General features: G+C 40.1%; 1 protein-coding gene across 2 annotated transcripts in view; it reads left to right on the forward strand.

Annotated features, from left to right (window-relative positions):
* Positions 1-267: 267 nt before the first annotated feature.
* fstl5 (follistatin-like 5) overlaps positions 268-13228 on the forward strand; it is a 183542-nt gene continuing 170581 nt past the window's right edge. The window contains exon 1 of one of the 2 annotated variants that reach the window (XM_035947209.2): positions 268-827. In XM_035947209.2, the coding sequence (XP_035803102.2) occupies positions 805-827 (23 nt within the window). In that variant the 5' untranslated portion in view covers positions 268-804. The remainder of the gene's footprint in view (positions 828-13228) is intronic. The other variant, XM_023269221.3, reaches the window with a different exon arrangement.

Consider the following 13228-nt stretch of genomic DNA (forward strand, 5'->3'; position numbering starts at 1 on the left):
TGTAGGGCTGAATAAATGGAGGATGCAACACCTTTTTATTCACCACTCCATCACTGGAGTACGCACGAGTTGGTGTGTGTGAGTGTGCGTGTGTGTGTGTGTGTGTGTGTGTGTGTGTGTGTGTGTGCGTGTGTGTGTGTGTGTGTATGTGTGTGTGTGTGTGTGTGAGAGAGAGAGCAGGGTAGCCATAAAGAAACCCAACTCCCTCCCTCTCTTTCTCTCTCCCCCTCTCTCTCGCTTCCCTTTTCCTCCCGTCTTAGTCAAGGACAGTTTCGCTTTGGCACGCTGGGACCGTGGCTCGTCTGTCAGTCTGTCCCGTTTTTTTGTTGTTGCCTGCGCTGCCTTACTATACGGGATATTTCTGATTGGCTCCCCCTTCCTCTCCTCTCCTCTCCTGTCCTGTCCTCCCTCCTCCCCCATCTGTGATTGTATGTAAATCCGGTCGGGACTGAGCCAGTAGGTGAGGTTGGGGCTGGTGGCTCCTACCTCGGTGGCGCACACGAGACCCGAGAGCGGCCGAGGTGAGATCGCTGCGCGGTCGGAGCTGTCCACTGTGTCCGTGGTGCTGAACTCTGCTCTGCGTTATTCTGGGAAACGGATTAACAACCTCCCCGTTCGGCTGCTTGTAGGTGCAAACTTCTCCCGAGGACAGATCTCTCTGTCTATCTCTCTCTTTCTTTTTCTCCCCCCCACATCGGGAAATACTCTACACCCGCCGTGGATCTGACCGGAGATTATCATTAATTACACTTTGTTGAGAAGTGTTTCTTCAATCGACTCCTCCTGTTTGGATTGTCCACCTGGATGGTTTACATTTGGACACACAGGTAGGCATCCTGGTGTGTGTTTTGTTTGCTGTTTGTGGAGTAAATGTTAACCCCCCCCCCAATTCGAGCAGAGAAGTGCCCACCCCCCCGTTTTCTTTTCTTTTTTCCACCCCCTGCGCTATCAGACACCGAATGTTATCGTGGGTTCGGCGCCACAACTCTTTTCCCAATAATCCAGCAGGTCACTGTCCTCGGAGAATATCTCCTAATCTACTGCCTTAAGCTTTTACCATTTCAATTTAGCGGGCGCCAGGTTCCCGGAGGCTCACATCAACTGATATCAGCACATCTGAAGTTGAGATTACAGTTATTCTGTCAGGTCGCTCACACTGAGGCGCAAACGCTCCCCACTGTAACACAATCAGTGTTTTATTTTGAAACGATTGGAGGCACGCCACATTGCCCAGAGCTTTTAATTTATCCGCGTAGTACTTAGTGTGTTATTTTTTTCCTTGGCACACTAATCCTTGAGTGACACCGTTAGCAGCAGAGGGATTATACTTTTGTTTTTCATCCTCAGCTTTGCGCCCTGACTCATTTGGCTGTATGTTGTAGGCTGGCCATGGCCATTAACTGCGTTGTTTGCTGGTTTGGGAAAGAAACTTGGGGTCATTTGTGTCGTTATGATTGTTACTATTTGGCTTTTAATCTCCCCGACGGTGCAGCAGATGGAGTTAAAGGGACCACAAAACCAGATTAAATTCTGTTATCGATATACGCCTTAGATTTGCATCTTAAACCCTTTGACACGAGGTTGATGTTGTGGGATACAGTAGCTAAATCTTTATTTCTAGAAATATAACACCTATAGAACTGAATCAGCAAGTTCCAACAAATATAATAAAATAGATATACTACCTAATAATAAATACCAGCCACATGATAATACCTGTAGTGGACTGTAGCTCCATTCTCCTCATTACTATAATGCAAATACGATATAGCCTACTTTTCTGGAGTATCAGGGAGGAAAATAGCATTGGTTAGATTTACTTTGAAGTAAAACCATTAAAAATGTATGCATCATGATTAATGATTATATATTATAATGTAGAATAGTGGTGTAACTGTGCATTGACTACTATTTCTTTCAACCCAAAGCATTAGTTGACAATGCTTTTCACATTTTCACACATTTTCAGTGCTGCTTTTACAGTGTGGCAAAATTGCAAAAAAGATAAAAGGGCCAAGTGAAAGAACGTGTTCTGATGCATACTTGAAGTGTTTAGCGGACTGTGTATTTTACTTCTTGCACAATTTTGGGATTCCTTGTAACTCATGAGGCTCACAGACACTAGCAGACCCAGCACATTTCTTAACTAATTGAAAGAGTAATTAAAATTCCTGTTGAGAAGGAAGTTTGAACGCTACAGAAAGCATGCAGTTTGAACGATCAGCCATCTGTAGGCCTCTACGATCCAACTTCAATCCCTTTATTCCTGCAATGCATTCACTTTATCTTTCAAAGCCCTTTGAAACCACACGATAGATTCTATTTCCAATGGTGCATTAGATAGATCTGTGGATCTGGTTTTCAAGGCAGCACTCACTAATTGATTCTCCACTTGAATACGAACTAGGGACTAAGTAACATATAGTTGATATGAGCTATATATTGAATATATATTGTACAGAGCAAAGGGGACATTCTTGATAAACGTGCTAGTTTTAACAAATAAGAGCCTTGGTAGAAGTACTGATATATGACTGTTCATTTTCACATTGACTCTGGAATGATACCATTCTCAGTTCACAGTCAGTTTCAAACCCACGAAAAGGCAGACAAAGCCAAGCAGCAGTGTTCAGAAAACCTCCACAAACATTTTGCTCCTGTATACCAAGAATAGAAAAAGTCTTTCCAGTTATTAGTTTGTTTTTTTTTTAAAATCCAATTAAGCCATTTAACAACAGGTAGGAGGTATTTGCCAGCTGAGCAAGTATGGCGTTAATGGATCTGCTCTGCTTTTTATTACAATGGCTTTCTTTCAGCACCACGGGGAGGCAAATACTTTTGAGTCAATAATGCTTTTCACTGGAAGGAAGGGAAAGGGAAAAAAATGCTAGGAAACCGATCAAAGCATTTCGGATTTGAGAAGAGAAACACTCAAGGGTGTGGGTACCCGAGTAACGGCAGCAGGTCGTGGGGGGCAGATTTGGATGATATGACAGTAAAGCCGCATGTTGTGGGGAGGTGGAAATTGCCCTGCCGCTGAAAATAGCAGCATTTCAGAGTCATCACAGTGATCTCAGGTGTCCTGACATCACAGCGGGCTCAGAAATCTTTACCAATTACCCTCTGAGATGTCTTTATGGTCTGTTTTAGAGAGCAAACTCATTTGAAAAAGTATATTCTCTCCATATTACTCGTGTGGATTTCTGTACAGATGCAACCACAAAGGCTGCGGCACACTTCTCGATGCCAAGGATCAAAAGGTTTTTCTGTTCCATCACTAATATTCAGTACTGACCTCTTATGACCACTCTGCTGCCTATTATAGCAGCTACGTTTTGCAACAGGGACACTGAACAAATGTAGTGGATGAACTACAACCCTGACAGCTTCCATTTAAAGAATACACTTCCAAAACCCATTATGTATGTGTCTGAGCTATCCCTGTATGCCCCAACTGAACTACATATTGACAAGATGCTATATTATTGCAGTACAGAAGTTTTGTTAAAATAGATTTTCAAATTAACACATTACTTAGCATGACAGCATTGACTAACAATTGGACGACAGACATAAATTAGACCAAATTTACATGGATTTGCAAGCCAACACAATGAGATAAACACTGCACAGCTGTATGTCTATAAATACTGAGGGCTTGTAATGCATGTGATTCCTAAAAAACATCCCAAAACACCTATCAAGACTGGGATAAGTTCTAAATGGGCAGTAGGTTTTGGAAGTGAACAGAAATGTTGCTGAAACACGCATTCCTTTTTGAAGTCCACAAATTTATGTGTTAATGGAAATTCCTCACTGACGCCACATGCACATTTAAAGAGGTTACTTCCCCAAACAAAACACACAAAAGAGGACCCCAGAGTAAATTACGCCTATATGTGTGCTGAAAAAGCAGAGATAATATTGAATGAGAAAAGCTGATGTACAGAAGAATACATACTTGAGCACAATATGGGATGCCTGAGAGCCTTACTGTATTATATTCTGTTATTTATTGAGTTGTCCCCAGCTCCTTTTACATAAATAAAGACTTTTTCACCATAGTTTGAGGAAAGAAAGGCACTAATTGGTGCATAAAAATTCAACCAGAATGCAGGAAATGAAGTGTTTGACACTCAAAATGCCCTGGGGGAGGTCCCCAGACACTCCACTTAATTTATCCACACCAGTGTTTAAATGAATCCTACACTGATGGTTGTCGAACATTATATAGATATATAAATTGTCATTTCTCTTCAAGGTAACAGAGAGATGTCCCACTGGGAGTATAGTGTTGCATGTGTGGTAATGGATTCTTATAGTGAAATAGTTGAGTGATATAAAAAACGAGTCTAATTTGTGCCTCCATCGCATTAAAATGAACATAAAAAAAATTTTGTTTGCAGTAGTAAAAGCCTTAATAGGGACTATCTCTTTTGTGGAAGGTTCGTCTAAAGTGCAGGATTTGTTCCTTCAAAGACACATCGCTGTTGATTTTAACTCTTCAGCTCTGTGAGCTTTACAGAGTGACTTCAATTCCCCTCTTTTGTATTGTGAAGTGAAAGTAATTTCAAAGATGAACATCTTGAGACTCGGACAAACAAAACCAAACCGCTCAAGCTACATCTTCTTTTGCAAGTAGAAGAAATAGCCTCTGTATGAACCCAGGGCTGGTTAATTTAGCAGAAAAGACTGATAGAAGAAAGAAACAGCTAGCCACGCATTGTCCAAAGTTTCTGTCGACACCTTTAAAGCTCGCTAATTATCAGGTTGTATCTCGTTTGTTTGTCATTTGTGGTTTGAGATGTAATTTAACAAGCAACATTTTGTCTTCAGTGCAGCATCTTTACTGTTGGCCTGGCAAACAAATAGTGACAACAAAACTCTAGGAACCACAAACTGTACATTACCAGTATCAAAAAGTGGTTTTGCTTTTAATTTTTTACATGGCTGTGGTTGTACAATGTTCATTTGTGAGCTATAGAGTTGCTAACAGACGTAGTTTTGAACTTTTTAAAAGGACCAGCTGCTGCAGCCTCAACACAATATTTATCATACAGACTTAGTCGTGGCATCAATCCTCTCATTTCATACTTGACAAGAAAATAAGCAGAAAATAAGCCTCCAAATATGCAACAATTTTTTCAATTTGAATTCTGTTTTTGTTGAGGGAACCCACCGGTGCTGACTGTGAATTTTATCCTGAGTACTTTCTCAGCTCTTACGAAGTGATGCCTGGTTTTAGTCACAGTTCTATTCACACCTGAGAGTTGCCCATTACAGCCACGGTGACTCCACTGGAGCAATTTAGAGAGTAAAGCGCTTGTATAATGGTCCCAGTGTTGTTTGTAGAGTGTTTACACCTTGAAATCTCTCCAAGTATTTTGCTTGGTTGGTCATGGTATGAAATGCTGCTGTCCACCTTTCTGGCCATCACACTGAGGCCATTTTCCACAACAGGAGTTACACATAAAATAAGAAATCTACTGTATATATACACTTAACATTGAAACGGTCTTAAAAAAACAACATTAAGCTCTTTGAGTACACTGAAAATAAAAGGTAACCCAATGAAAATCTAAATTTCAAATGTCTTATGATACGCCAAGTGTTTGCTTTCATGTTTCATCCCTCAATAGCACAACCCACCTCAAAAATGACACTTGTAACATTGCTTTCCCCTTTTTCATCTCCCTTCTTCCCACTCCGAGCTGAGCTTTAACTGCTGCCAACTCCCATCTGTACGTCTCTGTGTCTGTCTTTGTTGTTGTACTCTTCAATACGTGGAATCTTTATTGTGCAGTAGACCCACACACACTGAGATATGTTATTCTGCTGCCACGTTTAGGAGACACTACCTCCTGACACTCTTTTCTCCTGGCAAGCAGAGGTGTGTTTGATGATGTGAAAAACATTTTTTCTCCCCCTCTATTGTGCACATTGCATTTTCCTTTTATAGGACTTCACTGTTGCTTGAAAAGATGTACACAAATGGAAAACCTCTTTTTATCAATGTGGTCTATTTTTTTAACATGTGGCAGTTATGGATGGGAACACTTACTATGCAATTTAGATTATTAGCACAACTTGCTGTCATGCGCAGGAATGTGCAGTCTGTGTACAGTGACATCAAACTGGTAACATTTCCACCGGATCATATTTCTTTTTCTTTGCTTCACGGCTCAGGTGTCAGATAACAGTATGAGCCTCTGTCTCAAACAGCTCTAGATTTCTGAAGCATGACCTCCTCCAATCCATGTCTTGATTGAACTCCAAGTGGATTGTTAAATTGTTATTGTCATCACCCATTTCATACAGTGCAGCTGAACAAGGCTTTTGTGGCTTCTTTTAAAGCTGTAGCCGGGTGAAATATTGACACTGCTCCTTGGCAGCTGGTTAGACCAGAGTAGAAGCACAAACATTAGCGGTATGGGCTTCTGTTGAGCACGATGATGGCCAATGTGGTTTGAGGCGATGTGAAATATGTTTGAGTGGGTCTGGGTGTTGGAGGCATCAGCCAGAAGCAGGTAGGAGACATAACAGACTGTCTCTAAGATAATAATGCTGTTGTTGCTGTTTGTTGGAAGCGTATGACACTTTGGGAGGCGGGTGTCAGGGTGGTCTGACCATGCGTTGCATTTTAATGATATGGCAGGTCGCAGTTCACTGTTCACCGCTGCCGTGGCCAAGTGTGACGGCATTGTTCCGGGCACAGTGCAGTTGATCAGATCAGGGTGATTATGTAATGATTGTTAACAATGGCAGAGCCGTGTGCCTTTGCCAGGCTTTTCTCTGCAGTGTTGTAGCGACAGTCTGTACGTCTCCACTTCTGAGATGGTCCATAAATTAAAAGCCTATAATAGAAAAGTCAAGGTCTTTCCCGCGTCTGCCTCGTATGGAGAGACTCCTGCGATCATAAATGATTGTAATGTGAACCATATAACGTCCAAGTTTCTGTCACACGTTTGTCACACAGAACTTACAGGTGCACTCTGGAGTCGGTGCACATGAAGGTTCTCTTGGAAGTATTTTGCGGTGCTCACTCATGCTCTTAATTGGTAATAATGTCATTTTTTTTTGGATGAATTTGAAGGTAAAGGTGAAAGTGCACAGTCGGCTGTTTATAATTCTCGGATGCTGAAGTCGACGGAAATCCCGTGCATGACAAAAGATGTATTAGAATCACTTTATTTTCTCATTGGCTAGTTTTTCAGAGCTGTGATGACACACACACTGTGCACACACACTCCAGGGATGAATTAGTTCAAATTTTCATACAGTACAAGCTGGCAGCATGGAAATGGTCACAGTGTGCTATCTGGCATTTCTCAGACTGCTTGGGTGGATCAAAGACACACGATACACTGTGAGAAAACCTCGAGCCTCTTTACAAAGCCGAGAATACTCCTGCTATGAGATAAAGCTACTCTAGTTTACACTCATTTTCTAATCGGAATGAACCTTTAAAAACTTCAAGTGCGTTTCTGATCACGCTAACTTTCATTCTGACTCTAATTCTCAAGAACAAAAACTTTATCGTCTTCCTCAGCAGGTAAAGTTGTTATGAAGTCACAGATGTTAATTTTTTAAAATCCATATGAGCATTTTGAGGGAATAGTTTTGACATTTGGGGGATGTTTTTAGTTTGCTTATTTATTTCTTGCCTAGAGTTGAGAAGATCGACTCTCGTGTGAACAATAAATTCAAGCGTCTGCCAGAGCCACACTAGTGCAAGGATGCAGACTGAAGGTTCTCTCCTGACAGTCAAACCAATGTCATAATTTTAACAAAGTAATTAATTAGCTCAGTAAAATCCTTAAATCATTCACGTCCAGCGATTTTGCACAGGGGACGAGAGGGGATGAATCTGGTCTATTTAGCATGCAAAACATATCTTCTCTCTAAAAATGTTTTCACCTTTGTCTAGACAGAAATATTACACATCCCGTTCGCAAAGTTCACAACGCCAAACATCTACAATCCTGCTGAGAACAAAGCAAGCTGCAAAGTTAGAAAGACATCAGAGGCTCATTAATGTTGGAGTGATTGGCTGGCTGAACTCTGGTTACCCTCACCACTCTCTGTATGTTTAGTCTCCTCTAAATCCTTTCTCCTATGTACCTGCCTTATATCACTGTGATTCCAACAGAAATCCTTTCATACACCACGTTCAGTGCAAGACTCAAGTCAGACTTAAATGAGATGCTGATGTTTCCCGAGAAGGGAAATACCCAGCTTGTTTTGTTTCCGCTGTTGTCGTTGAATTCCAGCAAAGCACCTACTTTCTGAGTGCAAGGATCATTGAAATTCCACGTTTGATTTCAAAAGTTTCTCTGCCCAGATTTGGACTGCCTGCCAGGATTTATAGCAGATTAACTTTGAAAGTGATTTAGCTCCCAGGCTCTGCAGTCGCTACCAGGGCAGAAAAATAACTCTTTCTCCTCCTCTATTTCCATCCTTACTGGCTCATATATTCCCACGTTCACTGAATACCCCCCCCTTAAAAAAGCAAAATGGGTTCTGTTTGTGTGCCCCTAATCGTGGTAGACTGAGAGTGTCAAAAGTTAATTAGTGGTTTGGGTGTGAGAACAGATAATTGACAGCCGTGTAGGCATAAATATAGAGGAGACAGAGCTCTATATAGGCATTATCCAATCACACACACACTGCTCGGTAAGCACAGAAGCATCTGTGACGTCTCTCCTTCAGTGGTAAAATGTAACCGTGGTGCTCAGGGGATTTAGTGGGGAGGCACAATACGCCAGCGTCAGTTCAAAGCTCGGTGTTATCACATTTTATGCGTATGGATAATATCTGAATGAAATAGATAACAGCCTTATAAAATGGATGGGGGATAATGAATTATGTCATCACAACATGCAGCCAACAAATTTACACAGGGGCCTATCGCCTTCTTTATCCGTCATCTGGTGGCACAGGGATGCACTGCTGTTATCCACTTGGCATTTGGAGCCATCAGCCTGTCTAATGAGTCGGAGATATTGGAGCAGTGGTATCCTAAAGGGTTCTGAAAAAAAACTGCAGAAGCTCTTGAAATATTCCCTCCTGTGATCATTAATTCATATGATAACCACAATATTTAAATCAACTGAAACGGATGGACAGAAAAAACCTCTAAAACTACCGAATGGCGTCATTAAAAAAAAATTAAATGCAGCTCAAAATAATTACATACATTTGTACAAGAAACATTAACTAATACTTGATTTATTCCACATTTGTCCAAAAAAATATATTTCTAAGTTGAATATATTGAAATGACTAACAGACTTAATTACTTAAAAGTAAATACATATTAGAAAGAACTCTGTGTTATTAAAAACAAACACACTTCTTTTGCTTATTGGGCACGAAGACGCACATGGATTTCTGTCCATGTCATGCTTTTTCTTATCTTTCTTACCAGATTGTGCTTTCAAACACCTTAATCTATTCATCCAAAATTGAATCAAGTGGAATCAAAAAGACCAAGAGTTCAATTTGATTTCGTTTTTTTTTTTTTTTACCTCAACGAAGCGTTATGATGGTGCACCCCAAGGTCAAACAGGCTAATAGTAAAGTTATTGGCACCCAAGCTGCAACCAACAAGCAGCTGCAGTTCCTTACATGGCCACTTGAGGCTGACTACAGAGAGTCAATCCCTATAGACCCCCATGTTAAAATGGCCAACTTTACAGCAGAAAAAAACATATTAACAGGCCGTTACAAAAAATGGTTTTGGTGTCTATAGCTAATTTCCCCATTCACAGCATGTGTGCAGGAGGTAAAATTTGACATAACTCACCCATTTATATTGTATTAAGGTTGAAAGACATGCATAGCTCAGGATGTTTTGAGTGACAGTACAACCCACGGCCCAGACAGCTCCACTCTCACTCAACTTCATTTTTGGATTATCTGGAACATAGACAGCATCAAGCATGACCAACATCTGGAGCCCTACACTAATTTCAGAACCTATGGCTTATATGGCTCATCCATTATTATATACAGTCAAGGCAACTCTCTATTGCCTCTATTGAAAAATCCATCAAATCTCATTGATATTTTGATGGAACATTGAAATTCCTTCTCTCATTACCTGTGCAATAATCTGCTTTTAGCTAGCTAGCTTGCTTATATGTTTTTATGATGTTTTTAAGCTTATGATCTATCTATCTATCTATCTATCTATCTATCTATCTATCTATCTATCTATCTATCTATCTATCTATCTATCTATCTATCTATCTATCTATCTATCTATCTATCTATCTATGTTATTGAAAAGGGACGATGTTCAATAATCAACACTGAAATAAATATAAATGTATTCGAGTTGGCCACAAGGCTAATAAAGACTCCAAAATGAATACTCATAGTACAGTGTGTACAATAGTTAAATCAAAGTACCTGCTGATAAAAGCAATTACAATGCAGATAGAAAGCAGATAAAGTTAATAAATATACAGCTGGAAATCGAAATGCGGACCCAATAACAACGGAGCAGCATCTATATTCTGGCCAACCTCATATTTATGAGTAGCATACTGTGGATTTGCCAAACTCTTCTGTGAGCAATAAATGTGTAGCGGAAAAGATGAATCCTTTTTCCTCATTTACAATTAACTTTTTGTCCTGCTGCCAAGTCAACACACAAACTAATCTAACATCAGCATCTGGAAACGAGACCGACTTAGCTGGAAACGTGAACATTTTCATTCATTCTTCAACCTCCTGTAGGAGATGTTTTAGTGGTGGAGGCACCAAGGGATTCTGCTCCTCACTCTGGGAAGCGTCTCCTACTCAGACAGTGGAGCGAGTCGAAATTTATTTTATTTTGTTTACATTTACACTCCAATGGCACACCAACCACAGACACACTCCAAACAAATAACTCTATTAAATCGTACAGGAGGGTTTTGTAAGATTCCTCGAAAGAGTCACTCTGTGGCCATGTGGAGTAAAATTCTATCACCTGATCACAAAACAGCATCGTACAATAACCTGTACCAGTATTTCAGCAACTAAAGCTGTAGGAATTTCATCCCATGTTGAGAAAATTCAGATTGTTTTTATTCAACTTCAGCTAAAGCTATATAAAACAAACTTTCATGACACAAAGTTGGATAGGCATTGCAATCATGTTTCAGATCTGGCTACTCAACCAAACATTATGTACATACTAGCAATTAAATCTTAGAACAAAGTCTCTCTCCTTTGAATATGTCTATTTTAGACCACACATCCTTCTAACTCCTTCTTTGTTTCCACACTCACCCCTCAGGCTGTTCTCATCACATCACCTGGGATGTATCTAACACACAGAACCCTCAACATTAGAAATCCTGCTCACACATCCAAACATGCACAGAAATGAGTAGAGAGTAGCGGCTTCTAAATCCCACAAAAACTCGCACTTACTTTTAGATCAGTTAACCCTCACACACACCAAAGACCAAAAGTCACAATCTGTCAAAGATCAAAGTTCTTACGCAGGAGAGAAGCCTGACGTGAGTCCAACTCACGACTTTCATGCCTTATTGGAGATCTGCTCTCCCTGAGTACTCTCAGAAAGGCACCCCAGGGCAAAGTACTTCCTTTCCCATCAGCTCTCTACCACATTTTCTGTCCTACTTTACTGTGGAGCTTCCCCAGCAGTAGCTCCGCAAGCGGACAACTTCCTCAGAGGAAGATTTGCACTACAAACAACAACAGCTGACTACAACTAACAGATAAAAAACAACAATCATGTTTCAACCATTTGTCATCAAATTTGAAAGATAAGTCAAATCCATTTTGCTAAATATGTCAATTTGTATTTAATAAATCATCATAAATAAAGGGAATAATTTAATGCCTTTTAATGCCTTTCCTTTTCGCTCAGTTTTGGTCTCCACCACCTCCCACACAAATAGCTGCACAGATAAATGTTCCACTGTGTTCTACAGCTAGTTACTATCTTTGTCCGTCTGCTGTTTGGTGCTGAGGAGGGAGTAGATGCTGAGTTTGTTGGGAACAGTCACCTGCTGCTGCTGGAAACAACACTGATTACAACAGTGAAACTGAGCCAAAAGAGGAAAGTTGTGGAGAGTAAGTCCAAAAGAAAGACGCTAAAATGTTCTGTAGCGACTTTGAGCAATATCTTTTCAAGCATGATAATTATTAGACAATAAACTTAGCACACCGCTAATTAGTCGAGCTATTGATTCGGATTTTTACAAGTCAGTGTAGTTTGACAGCTGAAAAGTCTCAGCTAAAGGTCCACTTAGTAGTAGTTTGGGGCATTTCAGATGTTCATTTTAATTGTTGCTCATAAATACTTAGTGGTCAGAGCTTTTCCACCTTTGCTACCCCACTGTCCCAATCTTGATTCAAGTTATCTGAAATTTCAAGCAGCAAGGCACACAATAGGTAAACACTGTTTTCCAATTTGATAATTTATCAGAGCCTTGTAGTAAACTTTTTAAAGCTAAGTTCATTGAGCATGAAATCAACGGCATGCTTCATAACACACAGTCACACCTGAGAGCTGCCCTGAACAAGCACAGTTTTATCGACTTCTTGCTGAGCAGCCCAACTGGAGCAAATGGAAGCTAAGTGCACCTCAGTGATGGGTAATAAGGAGGCAGCAAGTCGCTAACCTAATCCCTTTTACATTTATCTTTTACTATTTCTGGAAGCTTTCCAATTTTGACCTCATTTGTTAAATCATATTTGTTTATTACTGACAGTATCTGACAATCTTGTTATTTTGTGTGCGTTTGTGGTTGTTTTGTGTCTCTTTGTGGTTGTTTTGTGTCTTTGTGGTTATTTTGTGTGTTTTGTGTGTCTTTGTGGTTGTTTTGTGTCTTTTTGTGGTTGTTTTGTTTGTCTTTGTGGTTGTTTTGTGTCTATTTGTGGTTATTTTGTGTGTCTTTGTGATTATTTTGTGTGTCTGTGGTTGTTTTGTGCATCTTTGTGGTTATTTTGTGTGTCTTTGTGGTTGTTTTGTGTGTTTTTTGGTTGTTTTGTGTGTCTTTGTGGTTGTTTTGTGTCTTTTTGTGGTTGTTTTGTTTGTCTTTGTGGTTCTACTGTTAAATGCTAAAACATAATAGGCATAAGAGGCAAAATAATGTTTAAATTTCAATCGTATTACCATATAGTGTAAGTTTGACAAAAATAAAAAGGTTTACTGTGATGACTGATTTTTTTAGGTATTTAGCAAGTTGTTTTTAAAGTTTATTCA

This window comes from Amphiprion ocellaris, chromosome 13 (genome assembly GCF_022539595.1).
Source record: "Amphiprion ocellaris isolate individual 3 ecotype Okinawa chromosome 13, ASM2253959v1, whole genome shotgun sequence".
NCBI classification, from domain to species: Eukaryota; Metazoa; Chordata; class Actinopteri; family Pomacentridae; genus Amphiprion; species Amphiprion ocellaris.